The 18,825-nt window shown below is 39.6% G+C and overlaps 1 protein-coding gene across 3 annotated transcripts in view; it reads left to right on the top strand.

Annotated features, from left to right (window-relative positions):
• BTBD7 (BTB domain containing 7) overlaps positions 1–18,825 on the top strand; it is a 57,404-nt gene that overhangs the window by 16,422 nt on the left and 22,157 nt on the right. For all 3 annotated transcript variants that reach the window (XM_054069151.1, XM_054069152.1, XM_054069153.1), the window contains exons 2-3: positions 2,901–3,086; positions 7,858–8,937. In XM_054069151.1, coding sequence (XP_053925126.1) covers positions 3,005–3,086; positions 7,858–8,937 — 1,162 coding nt within the window. In that variant the 5' untranslated portion in view covers positions 2,901–3,004. The remainder of the gene's footprint in view (positions 1–2,900; positions 3,087–7,857; positions 8,938–18,825) is intronic.

The following is an 18,825-nucleotide window of genomic DNA, read 5'->3' as shown; positions in this document are numbered from 1 at the left end:
GAATTCCTCCTTTGCTGAAACCTGACGTATTTGGTTTTACTTATATAAATATGTAGATTTATATTAAATATAGTCTACATGGATATTTATGTGTACAGCTTTAATATGATACTGTTTTCACGCTGCCTTATGTTACTTTAGTTACGTATTTTAAATTTAGTGAGTTCATTCATTCTGCACAATACTCACTTGGGCTTAATGAGTAACTGCTTTTTTGTGATATGCCTCCGAATAAAATTATTTTATCTCTTGGATCTTTTGTGTATTTTTTATAATGTGTATGTTTTTCAGTTAACTTAAATCCTGTTGTTTTGCAAATTCAAGCAGTGAAAGCTAATGGTATTGAACAGTTAATACTCCTTGATTGCACTCCTTCCTTCTTCTGGGGCATGCTTGTTGCCAGTGGAAGGAGGTGGAAGGTATTAACTTTAATCCTGAGACTTAGTTATGTGTATTTAGTGTTTGCTAGGAAAGAAAGAACAAAACAATCCAAAGAAAACCACTTTTTCTTCCCTTTTTTTAGTTAGCTTCTGTATCCTTCCTGTATCAGGAAGAACTGAAAAGTATTAGGAAGCATATAATAGACAAGTTCTCTCCCCACAGCTGAACACAGAAGAGGAAAGTGGAATGCAGTGGTGTTATTCCAGGACTCTGTCCAAATGAACCAAGTCCAATTTTAGCTGAGAAAAGGGAAGTTGTTTGGATATCTACTCAGGATGCTGGCCTTTATTTGTGAGAGAGTTGGCATTGAAACTGAAAGGTGACTCTAACCTCCACAAAGCTTGTACTGCATGTAACTAATTCCATCTGGAAAGGGACAGCATGTTTAAGCAACATTTTCTCTGTGTGTACACGATCACTTGGAGTGTCACTATTCAATGAAATTATTTTCTAAGTGTTTTTTCTTAAATCGGTGGAACTTTACATGTATGAAGAAGAGGTCTGCATCCATATGGATTTGGTTATCTTACAATAGCTAACTTATTTCTACACAAGAAAGAAATGAGTATATGCACTGGCTAAGATGGAACTAATCTAACGTCTTGTGTTTGCTGAGAATTAATGGTGTTTGCTGGTGTGTTGTACGTTTTGCGTGTGTCCTGATTCTAAGTTCGTCCTGAACAGGCTCACTATTCGTGTAGGAAGGTATTTTATTTTTCTGTTCCTGATGTGTAGCAAGCTGAATCTGCATAGAGACGAGTTAGAGAAAAGCATCACATTACGAGCAACGGAGGAGACATTGCTGTCCGGCTGGAAAGGGCAGGTGTGGGATTGTTTGCAGGCCTGTAGAGCTGCTCAGAGTGGCTTGTTAATACCAGCAGTGCTGCTGTGCCATTGTGGTTGCCTCCAGCCTCAGCAGAATTCAACTAGTAATCAGCAGGCTGCAGCTGTGTGAGGCCAGCTCGGGCTGTGCATACTCTAGAGCAGCGATTCTGCCTGTATGTCGTGTCTAGTGTGAGGTGATGTTGTAGGCCACACGTGCAAAAAGGCCTGATTTTAGGGACCTTGTTCTAAGGCAGCAGATGGTTGGAAATCATGCACTCTCTCATGCTTCCACGGTGATTCAGTGCCATGCCTGTGTCTCACCTTTTCACATACCTGCGACGGGCACATACCCACATCTATAAGCCAGGTTTCTAAACCCTTCTACTCTTCCTTCTCGTGTAGTCACCCCTCAAATCCTGTGGCGTTCGTTCTTCCCTGCCCTGTGCCTACAGCAGTTGCAGCCTTCTCCTTCCTGGCCTCTCACTCTGCTGCCCAGGTTCTGCTTTGTATACTGCATGTGTGACTAAGGCCAGGTGTGTCTCACCACTTAGAATCATATCTCCTCCCCGGTGTCGCAGTAACTCTTCTAAACTCCTCATGCCAGAAATAAACAGATTATTAAAGCAAGGAGAAGAGACTGGTACAGTGCTGCAGCTTCCTAGAAACATAAGCTCTTGCATGTCATGCACTTGTCTGATTTAACATGCTAGAGGTGTACTGAGGAAGGAGGTGAAGTTGGGAGCACGTAGCAGATATAGGTACACCTGTGACAACATAGTAAAATCTAGCTATATGCTCACAATACTGAATGGAGTCTAAAAAACTGTTAGTAGAAGCTTTACCTTTTGTTTCACTGTCTTGTCTGTGCTTTTGTGTTTTGGATGGAGGCACGTGTTCTGTTGACAGGAGGCAGTTCTTCGTTGTGGTAACTTTCATTTTGCAGTATTAATGTTTTAACACTGCTAAAATAGGAATAAGAATGCTTGTTTTATGTTTAGCAATGAATCCTTGTTTGAGTTTCCTCAAGGTTGACTTCCTAAAATGTTTTCAAATGCCTAATAAAACAGTAGTGAATGCTTGAGCTCTTTAGCTTTACTATTATACACCTACTTCTAGGTACTAGTCTAAACTTGAGAAATAGGAGTGAGTTAAGACCTACATAAATGATTTGAAATCAAAATGCAGCTGAAAGCAGTGATGATGGTATAACCTCCATCAAGATTGGTTCATTCTGCTTTCCTAGTATAACTAAATTTTGGATATTTATAACTGTGTAAACATATCAACATATATGATAAGTCTTTCTTGGTATAGTTAAAGGACCATATCCAATCTAGACCTAATCCTACTTGAAGATTTCTTAGCTAAATGTTTGGTAGCCATTCTGTTGGTTATGACAGTTTCTCGTAGTGATGGAATGGTGAACGGTTTGGAAAATTACTAATTATTTTGGAGAAAAAAGGATTTTTGGTCTTGGTTGAATCCTTCAAATAAAAAGCTATCTTGGAAACACTAGAGGTTTTAAATTATGAAAATACTATGTACTGGAGGGTGAGTTTATTTTATGTAAATGGCATAATACCTACTAAAACAACCCAAAACTGAAGTAACTTATTGGTGTTTTTGTTCTTTAGAAATGGAGGAACAGAATGCTGGACCTGGGATTGAAGCTTTATGAAGGATTATGGGATTATACAGTGAAGAGCCAGCAGGCGGAATGCCTGAGTGACTGAAGAAAATGGGTGCTAATGCATCTAACTATCCTCACTCGTGTTCCCCAAGAGTAGGGGGAAATTCACAGGCACAACAGACATTCATAGGTAACTCTTTTCAGTTATCTTGTCGCTTACATAAATTATTTGCTGGATTGTCTATGTGCTGGATTTGAATCGCTTCCAGTGATGTTATGCGGCACTTTTATTTTCTAGGTCATCAGTTTGAATCCATTCAAGCTCAATCGTGCATGAAATTCAGTACTGTCCAGGATCTATTTGGCCTACGTGTGCAATGAGTTGATCTGCCATTTACTAGTAAACAGTTGCCGAGTTATTTTTTTTAAAAAAGCTAAAAAGTGGAGGATTTTTGATAATTAAACCATACTAGTTTTTACTAGTAATTAAACCAGTTCAAAAGCCATTGCTATCAGCTCATACTATCTACTGTTTTCTACTCTTGTTACTCGGATTTTTCTGTGAAACTATGGGAACATGTAACACTCTTGAAAATCAGTATTCATCGTAGTATTGGTGTTGTCTGTAATATGAGGGAATTATTTCCTTACTGCTGGAAGGTATATCTCTGTTAATGAGCCTGTTAAAATAATAAGCAGTCTTGAAGGCAACTTTTTCTCCGATTCTTGTCCTGTTCCTGTAAATGGGGAATTGGAGTTCTACTTGTCCTAACAGTATTATTTACAAGCAAGGACCTTGCTTAACTGGAAACCTGAGTCAAAGTGCTCTTAATTTATTTTCTCGTGCCAGTCAGAACTGGGACAGCTATTACCTTTATGTACTTTTCAGTTCAGCACAAAAAGACCTCGGAGCAGATTTAAGTACTGTCACAACTATAAATAATAAATAGTTATGTGATGAATCTTAAATAAGGCATTTTTTGAGAAGATAGATCTCCTTTTAAAAAAAAAAACAGACCCAGCTCTGACAGCCTGAAGAATGATCTTAGAAGTAAATAACATAAATACTTTATAAACAGTGTTTTCCTTTATGCCTTGGCTGGCAACACTGAATAAGTAGTTACTGATATTCAGTGTTACTTCTTTTCTTAACCACCACTGAAAGCACAATGTTATCCTTAGCAGAGGACAAATGGACTTTGTGATTTCTCTTTTGTCTCAGCATTTGTGACAATCCTAATTTTTGGAGATCTGAGTAGAGGACAGCCCACAAGCTGTACATGTAAAGACCCATATTCTGGGCTAAAAATTCTGTGTGCTGTTCTAGCACGTCAAGGAAGAACTTGTAGTAGTTACATCTTGGATATCCATTCTGTGAAGTCCACCTCATAAGGCTTTATGTACATTCAGTGTATCATAACTTAAGAGTAGTAAAAGGTTTGCTCTGGTTTATATATATACTTTCTAAAATCACAGCTCAGATGTTTATATTACATCTTGGTGGGTTTTAGCTGCCTCTGGACTGAATGAAGAAGAAACCCTTACAGTCCAGGAAACAGGCAGATCTATATGCTGAAACGCCTTTTGAGCACATTTGAAGAGGGCAGAGTTCCAAAGGCTGCATTAAATTCCCCGGAACCTTCCCACTTGGTTTGCAGAAGGTTTTATTGGTGCTCTTCAGTATTAAATTCAAAGTAGAAACCCATTATATAGTATGTCATGACAAATTTACTGATCCCCTCTGATTAGCTCTGGGAAGTTGTGTTTGGACGTTTTTGAGGAAGGTCCAAAAGCATGTGGCTGTCTCTTCTTAGGCAAGGCAGATGAGCATTCCGGTTAATATTCTTGATGTAATCTTGTGATATTATGATGGCACTCATGTGAGTGTGCTAGTAGACTGTGTGTGCTATCTACAACACAGGCATACTTCTCTTCTTCCCACTTTGTGGAGTTTGGCTCTTTCTCATCCTGGCTCTTGTTTGGGTAGCTGTCTCAGTAGAAAATAGATATATCTTAAAATCAATAGCTGAGTTTCTCATTACTTCTCAAAATAATGATGTTTTAACGTTAAATCAACTGTTAGGGATTTTTTTTTTTAATGTAGAAGGCATGAGACCAGCCACAAAGCAGAACTGGAAATATGGTGACTAGAGTTACAGCTGTATAATATGTATAAGTTGCCTTATTCCTGGAAGCTGGATAGCAGACTATGGGTTTGTTTTGGACACGTTACACTGTAAATGTAGGGTGAATATTAAAAGCTGAGAGCTGATGTGGCAAAGCACAGTAGTTTCATAGGAGGAGCTCCCATGCTAGTTGACGTAATGGTGAATTTGCCTGCATGAAGAGGAGATATTTTGGTAAAAATTATGCAGTGCTTTTAGTGTAAAAAATACTTTTGTCTTAGCAAAGGCTTAACCAGTCATCTCTTGCTGTTTCGTCTACAGCATTCAGGAGGAGGACTTCATACCATTTTCTAGGGTGGTACATCTGTTCAAGTTGTTTATTTTTAAAAAGAGATCTGTAATTAGATTTTAAAATGCGTAGGTGTGCAGAGGACTAGACAGATCCCATTATTCATTGTCAAGTGCCCAAGTAGTTTCTCTTGGCAGTCTTCTTTTTCTTCTAAATGTTTATTGTTCACAGCTAGGTATGGTCGAGGGGCATGAAGTAGCTATTGCTTTTTAGTAGCATTTAATAGATTAGTGCTTTTTAGTGTAGAAGTGGGGAATAAGTTTCTGTTTCCTACTTGTAATACTGCTGCCTTATGAAGGAATACAGGCAGGTCAAAAAGAGGCTCTTCAAAATTCTTCCTTTGAGTGATACAGAGCCACCAGCTGTTGTGAACCCAGAGAGTCTCTGCTGGTTCGTCTCTACTTCTGTCTCTGGCAAAAAGCAGTAGTGTGGTTGCATTTCTGTAGCAGTGTTTTATTTATTTGTAAGGGTTAACAGCACTGTTTGCAGTACTTTTGAACTTAATCTTTTAAGTAGCTTAGGACACACATAGGTCTGGTGTTTTAGTATCTTGTAGTGACTCACGTGCTAGTAATGCCTCACAGCAGCCTTCAGGGAAGAAGGAAATTGAGATTTCTGGTGTCCTAGTTTTCCTTTAGCGGAATGTAAGAGAATGTTCTGCATACTCATTTTGATATTAGAATCCAAACCTCAATAGATTGAGCTGGCATGTTCTCTTGAAGTAGAATACATCATTAGAGAGTGACCAAAATGTAGTTATACTTCTATTATGAAGCGTAATGGATACTCTTTAAATGGAACAGAAATTCTAGGCTTGTCTATCAGCAGGAGACTGGATCTCTTCTCTTGTAATACCTAGCATAGCATGTGGAATGAATTTTTATGGTGCATTTTGCGGCACAAACTCTTTGTTGAGCTTGTCTTGAGTTACTGCTGTTCTGATCGTTTCAATTGATGTTTTTTAATATCTTTAAATTTCAGTATAACAACACTTTGCCTGATCAAACAAAATTAACGTAGCATGGCTGAAATGGTTAGAGGTTTCTTTCCTCAAAGAAAGCAGAGTTTGTTCCCAAAGTTTTCATTAATAGAAGAATTGTAAAACCGTTGTGTTGCATGATTTGGAAGATTCTTAAATTAGCTTGGTGGAAAAGCCAACATATAAGGTCACTTAGGCTCATCAAGGGTTGAATAATAAAACAATTTACAGAAATCTTAGGTTGCTACAGTTGCTGTGTTCTCAAATACAAGTTTGAATTGCTCCAGTGTCTTTGGAGTTTCAGAAACACTGATCTGAAATAACATGTTAACTAAAAGCCCTGCGTTTTGACAGACTGGGCTGTAACATCGCTGTCAAAACAGCATAGCAAAATAGCATGACATCAAACCTACTTGAAACAAATGGAACTGTGAGGGAGTAATGATTGAACAGCTTATAAAAGGCCCCCAAAACTCTGCTGTCTGGATGTGCTTTGAACTTAAAGATGCAACTAGTCGTGAAGCTACACAAGTGTATTAATGATAACACATTAACTACTCCCAAAAGAGAATGGACTAATACTATTTCAGATGAACCTGCGATTGTTATTAATCTGTATACCACTTGCACGTGTTTTCTTCCGAGTTTCTTTTTTTCATTTCATGACATATTTGGATCATAATACAACTTTTCTATAAATTATTTTTGAGGGGGAAAATAATTATTTGTATATTTCAATTGTATAGTGCTCTGTTCAAGATATTTAATCATAATAATAAACTATTTGATTCTCCATATTCTTTTAAATGTATGCACAAATTAGCATCTATGGTTCTGTGGGAAGGAACCTATTTTATGTGTTTATCTTTTGGCATACTTGACTGTCAGATGACAGGATTTTTACTTTGTTGTTAAATTTCCATTGAAAATTAATTCATTGTCCTCAATTTCTCTGAATGTTTTGGTGCTGTGTTCTATTTTTTCCTTTTTTCTTGTGACTATGATAACTATCTGATGCCAGGTATACTTTTCTTATTGAAAAACAGTTAATGGCAGAAGAACAGCATTTGAAAAACGCTTTGAAGGGGGTTGGGGGAGGTGCTAATGTTTCACTGGGAGCACACAAGTTTTTTAAAAGGCCGTATTTTTCACCTCCTATACTTAACACAATGACATGTGTAACTTTATGACCATGGTGTTCTCTTCCTGTTTAGAAAAGTGTGCCATCTGTTATGGAGCTACAACAACTGGTGCTGCTTGGTTCTTAAAATCGAGTAATTTTTTTAAAAAGTAGCATAAACTTCATAGATTGAAAAAAATAGTTAAAAAATCTTGTTCTTAATGGCCAGAAAAGACTTGAGTCAGGTTTCCAACTTGTTGTGTTATCTGATCTGAGGAGAAGGAAAAGCTGTGTAAATTGCGGAAATATTGGTGACTGTTTGGGTGTGATGAGCCTTCCCTTTTAATGTAAAGAATAAATGGTTTTGATTTTCCTTTTTACCTTCAGGGACATCATCCTACTCTCATCAAGGTTATGGCTGTGAGTCAAAGCTGTATAGCCTTGACCATGGCCATGAGAAACCTCAAGACAAGAAAAAGAAAACCTCTAGCCTTGCCACCCTCAAAAAGAAATTCATTAAGCGTCGGAAATCTAGCCGATCAGCCGATCATGCCAAGCAGATGCGCGAACTCCTGTCAGGCTGGGATGTCAGAGATGTTAATGCATTAGTAGAAGAATACGAAGGGACGTCAGCCTTAAAGGAACTTTATCTACAAGCTAATTTGGCAAGACCAGAGGCCAGGACGCTACAAAAAGACATGGCTGAACTTTATCAGTACAAATACTGTACTGATGTAGACTTAATATTTCAAGAAACATGTTTTCCTGTGCATCGTGCGATACTGGCGGCAAGATGTCCATTTTTTAAGACGCTGCTCTCTTCCTCACCGGAGTATGGGGCTGAAATAATAATGGATATTAATACAGCTGGCATAGATATGCCAATGTTTTCTGCTTTGTTACACTACCTTTATACGGGAGAGTTTGGAATGGAGGATTCAAGATTCCAAAATGTTGATATCCTTGTGCAGCTTAGTGAAGAATTTGGAACACCAAATTCCTTAGATGTTGACATGCGTGCACTCTTTGATTACATGTGCTACTATGATGTGGTTCTTAGCTTTTCATCCAACTCTGACTTAGTTGAAACTTTTGGTGGAAGTCAGAACTGTCTAGATGAAGAGCTCAGAGCTCACAAAGCTATTATTTCATCACGGTCACCGTTTTTTCGTCACTTGCTGCAGAGGAGAATACGAACTGGTGAAGAAATCACAGACCGAACTCTACGAACTCCAACTAGAATTATATTGGATGAATCTATCATACCAAAAAAATATGCTAAGGTCATTTTGAACTGTATGTATACAGATGTGGTGGACCTCTCAGTTTTGCACTCCAGCCCTTCAGTGGGCAGTTTAAGTGAAGTTCAGGCTCTTGTAGCAGGAAAACTAAACATGACTAGGGCTGAAGAAGCTATGGAGCTTTATCACATAGCACTGTTCTTGGAGTTTAACATGCTTGCACAAGGTATGTAATACTGTCCTTGTTGTAGAATATACACTTTATTGAAACAATTTATTAGGTGTTTTGCACTTAAATATGCCTAAGTCTTGCTGTCAGTGGCTGACAATTCCTTTAAGAAAAGAAATTTATTTTCGCTCTCTAAGTGTAGATAGTGCATCTGTGCCTTCTAGGGACAGGAGAAATGCCACGTGAGAGCTTTTGACTGCATTGCGCATTGTTACTGAAGTGTGCTATTAATGTCAGATATGCATAGCTGGTCTTGATGTTTCTGATCTCTATATACTTTCATCTGTAATACATTTTTTGCATGTAAACAACAGGGAGAGGATACAAGAGATGCTTGTTGAGAGGAGAAAATATTTAGATTTGTTTTGAAGTTTCCCCATATGTTAACAAAGCTGTAAACTTGTGTGATTATTTCAATAGTTTATGTCAAAGGGTTACACCAAACCTGCAATCTTGTTGTTGTAAGGTAACTTTAAATGGCTTAATAGCACTTGTTCTAGGTTCTGAGTATCTAGTACTAGATTTACTGAAGGCAGGGGCAGCCACTGTTTTCAGACTTAAAGTTTAGAAAGCTTAACTTCTGCCCATTACTCTTGAAGATCTTTGAAATGTTGATAACATTCTTCCTGTGCCTGGAGGCTGGCCAGGGTTATTGCGGGCTCTGGCAAGGTGTAACCGCGTGGACCAGTGAAAAACTAATAACTCTTGTGGTGGTAGGAGCTTTGCTTGCTGTTTCATCTGTTTGGTGTTTGCACTATTTTGTAATCGTATTATACATAATGGGATATTGCAGTTGCTTCAGGCCTTTGTGGTGGGGGATGAGAATTTAGTTTTGAGCTGAGAAACGCAGAAAGGAATTCAGTGTTAGATCAGTGATGTGATTTGTTTAAGTTACTTTAGTTTTTTTAAGACAATAACTTTTTACGGGTATCTGTAACTTCTAGCTATCAAATGAAATTCATCAAGATTGACATCTTGTATTATAAAACTATCAAGTAGGCTCTAGTAAGACAGGAAACTTCTTAAGGAGTGGGCAGGAAAATGCATACATATGCATTGCAGAAAGACATACTTACGATGTCTTCTGCTAATAATTATACAAAACTGTGAGTGATAAAGATACGGGAAACTAGTTGGAACTGTTTATCTTCTGTAGAGGTTGGTATTGAGAAACCAGTTTTCAGATGATGCTGAAAGCTGAAATAATCCTGCTGCAGTAAAACTGACAGAAAACAAAGGAGGTGGGTTTTCTGAGATATGCCGCTACAGGAATGCAGATGAGGTGGTCTTAGGCTCAGAATCATCAATTCATAGAGCAGCCCGGGTTGGAAGGAGTCTCGAAAGACCATCTGGTCTAACCTTCTGTGGGAAAGGGAGTCTAGCTGAGACTGTTGAATCATAGAATCGTTAAGGTTTGAAAAGATCTCTAAGATTCTCAAGTCCAACCGTCAGCCCACCACCACTATGCCTACTAACTGTATCACGAAGTGCTATGTCTACTTTTTGAAAATCTTCGGGGATGGAGACTCCACCACTTCTCTGGGTAGCCTATTCCAATGCTTGACCACTCTTTCATAAAGAATTTTTTTCTAATATCATAGCTAAACTTATCCTGGCACAAGTTGAGTCCATTTGCTAGTTACTTGGGAAAAGAGACCAACACCAGCCTCGCTACAACCTCCTCTCAGGTAGTTGTAGAGAGCAATAAGGTCTCCCCTCAGCCTCCTCTCCTCCAGGCTAAACAGCCCCGGTTCCCTCAGCTGTTCTCCATAAGACTCATTCTCCAAAACCTTCTCTAGCTTCGTTGCCCTCCTCTGGAGATCACAGAATCACCAGGTTGGAAAGGACCCACTGGATCATCGAGTCCAACCATTCCTAACACTCCCTAAACCATGTCCCTCAGCACTTCATCCACCCGTTCCTTAAACACCTCCAGGGAAGGCGACTCGACCACCTCCCTGGGCAGCCTGTTCCAGTGCCCGATGACTCTTTCTGTGAAGAATTTTTTTCTGATATCCAACCTGAACCTCCCCTGGCGGAGCTTCAGGCCATTCCCTCTTGTCCTGTCCTCTGTCATTTGGGAGAAGAGCCCAGCTCCCTCCTCTCCACAACCTCCTTTCAGGTAGTTGTAGAGTAATAAGGTCTCCCCTCAGCCTCCTCTTCTCCAGGCTAAACAACCCCAGCTCTCTCAGCCGCTCCTCATAAGACTTGTTCTCCAGCCCCTTCACCAGCTTCGTTGCTCTTCTCTGGACACGCTCCAGAGCCTCAACATCCTTCTTGTGGTGAGGGGTCCAGAACTGAACACAGTATTCGAGGTGCGGTCTCACCAGTGCCGAGTACAGAGGGAGAATAACCTCCCTGGACCTGCTGGTGACCCCATTTCTGATAGAAGCCAAGATGCCGTTGGCCTTCTTGGCCACCTGGGCACACTGCTGGCTCATGTTCAGTCGGCTGTCAACCAGCACCCCCAGGTCCTTCTCTTCCGTGCAGCTCTCCAGCCACTCTTCCCCCAGTCTGTAGCACTGTAGCACATGCTCCAGCACCTCAATGTCCTTCTTGTACTGAAGGGACCAAAACTGAATGCAGTATTGGAAGAGCAGCCTCACCCAGCACACTGTCCACTCACACCTTGAAAACCTCCAGTAATGGGGACTATACCATGTCCCTGGGGAGGTTGTTCCAGTGACTGTTCTCACTGAAAAAATGTCTTGTATCAAGCTGTTTCACAGTGCAGCGTGTACATGTTGTGCCTTGTTCTCTCTGGTTAGCTCCTTGTGAGAAGGAAGCCTCTGTCCTCTGCCATTTAGGTGCTGAATACTGTGATGAGGTCCCCATGAGCCTTCTCCAGGGAGAAAACACCCAATTCCTTTAGGCTTTTCTTGTAGGGCAGATCTCCGGACCTTCACTCATCTTTGCGACACTCCTTTGGATCCTCTCTGGTCAGTCTGTATATTTCTTGGTTTTGTCGTTGTTCCCCTCTAAGTAAACCCAGAAACTTAATTTTGAGTGGAATGCAGAAGTTGCAAAAAGCTTTACTGTAGTTGAAACTGCAGTGCTAACTAAATTCATTCCTATGCAGTATTTGCAAGTTAATAGTACTTGAGAACTGTGCCATTCAGTAGATCAGCTGAAAGCAGGAAAGGAAATGAGTGGAAATTAAAAAGGTGATATAAGTGTACAGTTTCTCAGCTTTGGTACATGTGCATATACAAGTGCTAAAAGGATTTGGTGTGTTCAGGGAATACTAATGCGGGAATTAAACTGTGAATGAAGCCCTCAGTAAGACACTGAATAATTATGCCCCGTTTCATAAGTGAACAGGGTGCAGTTCTTTCCCTCAGATTGGAAACTTAACCTGGAACAACTATGATCTGTAGGTGCTCTGATGAAGCAGTGTAAGTTATGTCAAAGTAGATAAGCAGTGATAGAGAGCTTCAAAGAGAAACTTAGGGTCACTTATAGATAGGAAAATGGCTCTTGTTTTCTGGGTGTTAGAAAATGCTGAAAAACAGAACTGATGTTTTACTTGATGCTGAATTTCATTATTTCCACTCACTTTACATTGAGCATGCTTGGATTGGAGAGCCCTAAAATGACACTTTTTTTTTTTCAGTAATGTACTACAGACTAGTGCTCCTCTGGAATATATATTCTATTGAGTCAGCAGTAGCAAGATCTTAACCTTTCCCTGGAGGTTTTCTCTCAATGCTGTCCCTACGAGAGGAAGGAAAGACAGCAGCAGGAGCTGCGCTGGGCTTACAACACCTCAGCAGCACACACGAGTAGCTGAAACTCATGAGTACAGCCATGCAGGCTTGGTCTTGGTGGCCCCTTGGATGAACCGGAGGTGAAATGTTTTGGGGGTGATCACTGGGAGGAGGTAGGAGGATGCAGTGGCCTTCAGAGGTCTTCTCTTCTTTTGCTAGTAAATCTGTGTCTGACCACAAAAGTGGTGAGGTTTTTATATATAGAAGAGAAATGCAGTAAAATCAGGCAAGGGCTGAAAATTGTTATCCGATGCTAGTAAATATAAATTTGGCAATCCTTCAGATAATCAAATTGTGTATAGTAACTTGAACTAATTAGGATTGTACAAATTAGTGCTGCATTGCCTAGCTACAGGTGAAAGCAGTAAGCAGCCTGTAGAAATTCTGTATGTGCCAGTGAAATTAGTATCTAATAGTTTCATACTTTATTTGCTGTGTTCATGTTTGGGACATTGGTGCTGTGCTGACACTGAAAAATTGTTCTGGTGTGATCTTATAATCAAAATTAAAAGGAAGACTATTTGCTCAGGGAAAACTGTACACCTGCCCCTGACTAACAGATCACTTAAAGTATGGGCTTTACTAGTGACCACCACTCTTATTGCAGCACTTAACCATAGTACTTTGTCCTCCCTTATTGTAATAATTCACATGGGGTAGATCTCTCTACCTTTCTTCATTTCAGTAGTGTCCCTCCTATTCCCTGATTTCATAGGTAGCTTACTTCTGTGTTGGAAGCTGTCAAACATCTGACTTCTAGATGTTATGCAGAGCAATGGTAGAAGAAAGAGCATTGTGTAGGTGTTGGGGGCACTGAACAGGCAGTTCCTCAGGAAATCTCTAAGCTTGGTCCTCTCGACAATGCTTTTCTACAGGTGCTGCAAGTGCCCAGTTATGCCCAAGTTCTGACTGATTCCATGAGTTGACTTTTGTAGTAGCTGATGTCTTAAGCTGTTTTTCTAGATTTCCACACCCCCTGGCTCAAGTTCTTTGATTCAGTTCAGTCATGCTAGGCAATTGCAAACTTGCTAAACCTTGTCTCCTTGGTTTCCTAGAAAATATTTGTGGCTCATTATACGTAAGTCTCAATACTCTTTCCAACTCCTCTTGCTCGCTTTTACTCAGTTTTGGCTGGGTGTTTGTAACTGAGTGTTAAGTGAAGTTGATGTATTTTAAAGCTTCTGATCAACTGTGTATTTTCAACAGACTTTAGTTTGATTTTTCTTTAGGGACCTTTCTAAGTATCCAGATGTTGCCATTTGTCTTACAATTTCAGCAGATATTCAGCCTTGAGTCTTTCCACGGAAATCATCCCGTTCCTAACACACTGATACTCCTTTTTCTGACTGTTGTATTTTAGTATACGAATTCCCTATGATGAAGTCAGTGATAGCGTGGGCACATGCTATGAATCTTTACTGTTCAAGTAAAGTGAGACTGTTTAGAATTTACTCTGGCTTCCTTGATTTATTTCAGCTGATGATTGTCACTTATCTTCCAAGAGAAATTGAATTGGATCTTTGAATGAACTAATTTGAATAAATGAACTAATCAGCAAGCATATCTCGTCTATAGAGTTGATCATACTGAAACTCATTTGTACCTAATAGGACAGAGGCTGCTGTTAGGAAGGCTGCAGTTTTTGTTAACTGTCAAAAAGAGAAGGTCTTTCCAGCTGTCACAGAGCTTGTGAGAATTAGAGCCCTCTCCAGGAGATTCAAGCACATCCCTTAATGGAACATTTCTGTGCTCTGCCTGCTTATTTCTGCACTCTGCGCCTGCTTTTGTCTTCATGCTACCTTGCTCCTCTCTGTCAGCTCTACTGGTGTAATCATTTTAACACATTGACTCACAAAGATCAAGTTTAAAATCACTTATCCATTCCTCTTCTGTAGTTATTAAAACCAGATCAGATGCGTAGTCGTGTACATCATGTGTTCCCCCTTACGGTCTTACTGTGTTGCCACATCCACTACTGTTGCAAAGAAATTTGTCTTCAGGTATCCTATTTTTTATTAGATAGCTGTGTTAAATAGATGAGTCCTCTTCAGCATCTTGGCCATGTTGCTTACTGCCATGACATGCCAGTCTCACTGGGGTGGTGGTAGAGTATGGTTGAGTCACCGTCCCCATTGGGGATATGGTTTAGTAGTGAACAAGTATGGTAACTCGATGTTCTCAAAGGTCTTTTCCAACCTAGCAATTCTATGATTCTATGCTTTTCTGGTACAGGTTTTTTGATCCTGGGCCTCCATGAAATAGTTTTACCTAGGAATCTTTTCTGCCTACTGATTCCAAAAAGTCTTTTGAAACAAAATTGACAAAAAATAACTTTCTTTCAGACTTCTTGCTTTGCTTTTATTTTTAGGTGTTGATTTTACCCTTGACAAGAGAAAGAAGCAAGAACCTTTATTTTAAAGCCGTATTCAGTAGTGCAGCCTTTGATCTAGAGGCATATACCACCTGACATCAAAAGTACCCTTGATCTCAGCAGGACTGAAATACTGAAATACTAGGAAGCCCACGGAACCTGTATTAGATATACACAAATGTATCATGGGGAGATTAGAGTAAGTGTGTCAGTTATATATCAGTGCAGCAGGAATGCTCAAAGGAACTGGTCTGGCACTTACAAATTTAAAATAAGTTGAATATGATTAAGTAAATATTAACATAATTCTATGAACCTAAGATAACAAGTCAGAAAATACTGCTTAAGTTTTATATTATGGAGTTGAAGACTGGAGAAAGGAAGACCCTTTCCACTTTCTGCTTAGAGCAGTTATATTCCAGGGTTATGTGCAGAGATAAAGATTTTAACTGACTTGTGCGAGTGGTCGCATAACTATAATATTGCAAACGGATTTTTGCAGGGAAATAGGTCTGTTCACTATTTTCAGGTTGTTTTTTCAGCCACGTGAGAATCTTAGGGATTAAGTACTGCACAGTGGTGACAGGCAGCAATCCCTCTAAACATCAGCTCTTCCTCCCTCCGCCCTTTATTGTTCCCATGTTAAGTTCTTCCCTCTGGTTTGTTTTGGTTGAGTTAGCATCTTTTTGTTTCTGACCCACAGTTATTTTCTGTTTAAGCTGGATCAGGTACACCACCTGCCACTGCTGCTGAATATGCTGCTTAAGGAACACTGAACCCCAGTGAAGGGCTGTTAGCAGTTGATGGCTGCAGGGAGCTAAACATGTAGATGCAGATTTCGGGCTTCCTAAGTTAATGCATTTTACATGTGGCAGGAGTGGAAAAGTAAATTTCTTTTCGTTGTTTGGGAGAGAAAAAAAAAAGAGCCTTTCCCACAAATATTGAACATGTAACAATTGCCTTGCATTTCTGAATAAGCTGACAACTTCAAAAATCCAACTGTTAATATCTTAGAATGTTTAACAGCTTTAGAACTGCCGTATAAAGGAAAATATTTTTAAATTACGTAAGATGCATTGTTTTTTTGTCTGCTTCCTCATGAAATGTTTTGAATGGCTAGATAATACGCTGTGTTTTGTTTGCAATAACTTGCTGAGTTTCTACTGTGGAAGGATGATTAGCATGACACAAAACCTCCACCTGATCTAACCTTCAGATAATATTTTATTTTTGCTTTAATAGTTAGTCTGAAGTGCTATAAAGTTTTCACCTTTGAATAAAGCGAAAAGCAATGCTGTATCCTTTAACAGTGCCATAATATATGCGCGTTGAAGTCTATGTCCCAAGAGTGGAAGTAAATGGATGTTTTAAAATTCTGTGCTTGGGAAAAACAGAGGGATTAAAAATACCTCAAAGGAGGTACTGAGCTTAGTAATAGACTTCAACAGTGTTTGACTTCTAATGCCCATCAAATCCTTAATCTCCAGTGCTACTTAAGTTTTTTCTGCTGAACACTCTGCACCTTCACATAACCAAAACTTATGTGCCTCAGTGTTCTGAAGTTTGGAAAATAAAGCACATACAAGCTACAGGCATGGTATCAGTTGACCATTAATCTCCATTTAAAGATTTTAATTTTTTTAAAATAATTTGGGGAGGAGATGGGAAAGAGTAGCCTCAAAACTTCAGGAAGCTAGGAACCTGTAGAAGCTTTCCTTCCAGATAAAGAACATGGTGCTGCCAGGATGCGGTAAATATTAATAAACTGTGAAAACTGTGCTGCATCCAGATGATGGATGCTGGACAAGATCACTTGTCCACAAAACATTTATAGGAAAGTAGAGGTGGTTGCAGTTGCTGCTTATGTGGTAATCAGTTAAAAAGGTGTAGTTTCTTGTTTGTGCTATGTAAATCTTCTGACTTGCTCATACTGTTTCTACTGCTGCAGAGAACCTGATTTTCTATTGCTTTGTCTCAAGCTCTTTGAGGTCGCTTGAATCTGACACAGGTGGTTTGCCTGTCAAAAGCGGTGCATTTGCCACTTGTTTCTGTTCTCTGTGCTGGCAGTAGAGTTTGTGCCGTTGGGAATCTAATGTTGCTGGAAGCAGGACTAAAAGAAATTAGTTGACTCCTTCATGGAGTGGCCACCCTGGCACCAGTGTGACAGAAGAGTATCAGATGAGTGTAAGATGGCGACGATCTGGTTTAATACCACTGTACAAGGGCTCCCACAGCTGGTAAGCGTAGGCTGCCTTCTAAAGAATTCTCGACAAGTACAGGCCATGTTTGCATCTTTGACTTTTTAAGAAAGAGGCTGAACAAACGTTGTCTTCCTTTTTTTCGTCTGTTCCCAACAGAAGATTGGTTAGAACAACAGGGGAGCTCACGGATGGGCGAGATGAGCATCTCTGGAACTTCCAAATGTGTTGTAGTCCAGGCTAGCTACAGATCATGCCTCTGACTGTTCTCTAAATGACAGCAAATTCAAAAAGTATGGTTCCTGATTGCCAACATGATCTCTTCTAATGTAGAAAACTTAAAACATTGAATAACTTCTAGGCTCCGGTTCAGTGTCAAGATGAAATCTTAGTCCTTTTTTTTTCTTGACTCCACTGGTTTGTGTTAGTTTAGTGGGAGATCTCCACCACAGAAAGAGTTAAGCTAACAGTTTTGTAGCAAAATCTTTGCCTAATTCCACTGTTGCTGATTGTTGAAGGTACTTAATCTGTGTTTAGTAGGTCTGTCAACTGTCTTGATAAGATCCCAAGCTACTAGCTAGCATGCAAAACATGAGCTTAAGCTATTTCTGTTTGGAAGGGCTATGGAATTGCATTTGGGAGAGAACTGGGGGAACAGAAGGGACTTGTTTATAGGCAGAACCTATTGATATTCAGCAAAAGGAGTGCAGAAAATAGCCTCATTTGTCCATGTGATAGTCCTCTTTCATTTCTTTCACAGAAGCTTGTGGTAGAGCACTTTGGGACACTGCAAATGGATCTTGGAGAGGCTGTTGCTGCCTTAATATTATAAAATAATACTCACAGGAGAAAAATGCTCTTTTCCACTGTGAAGAACAATATTGTGGCTATTAGATGATTGCTTTTATTTTTTTGCCAAGTGGCTGATCGTTAAAGCAAAAAAAAACTTCTGCCGAAGAAGAAAAGAAATTGGATTCCTTCCATAGCTAGAATTGGGTTGCCTCGTTTTTTTGTAGATGTTCAGAAAAGACTTCAATTATTACATCATGCTTGCTTCAGAAGAAATACTTATAACAATCCCACAGTCCTGATACATTGCTAAAATTACTTGGGAAAAAGACTGTTTCATTTGCTAGTCATCCTAAACGGGCTTTTCACCTGATATCATATTATTAGTAGATGTGCAATGATTGGACTTGACAGAAGAATTGAGACTGAGCTGCTCTGCTTCTATAAATCAGTGTCATCTTTAGACTTCAGGGGGACGTAGTTATCTGCTGAAGTCGGCTTGCAAGCAAACAGAATAAATGTATGCAAAATGTTGTGTTAGGATTTAGTAGGGCAAGACTTAGTGCAATGCAAAAGATGACCCTAAAGAGTTGTTTCGAACAACTGTGTTTTTTACTCAAGGAAGCAAACTCCTCTTTTAAGCATACTACAGCTGGTCATGGTTATATTTTCAGTGGCCCTACCAGCTGTGCTCATAACCTAATGTTTTCCTTCTTTGAGTCCCAAAAAGGAAGATAAGAGGGACTCGCAGAGCAAAGTT

Source organism: Cuculus canorus, chromosome 5 (genome assembly GCF_017976375.1).
Source record: "Cuculus canorus isolate bCucCan1 chromosome 5, bCucCan1.pri, whole genome shotgun sequence".
In the NCBI taxonomy this organism is placed as follows: domain Eukaryota; kingdom Metazoa; phylum Chordata; class Aves; order Cuculiformes; family Cuculidae; genus Cuculus; species Cuculus canorus.
This window is presented reverse-complemented; position numbering and strand designations above follow the sequence as displayed.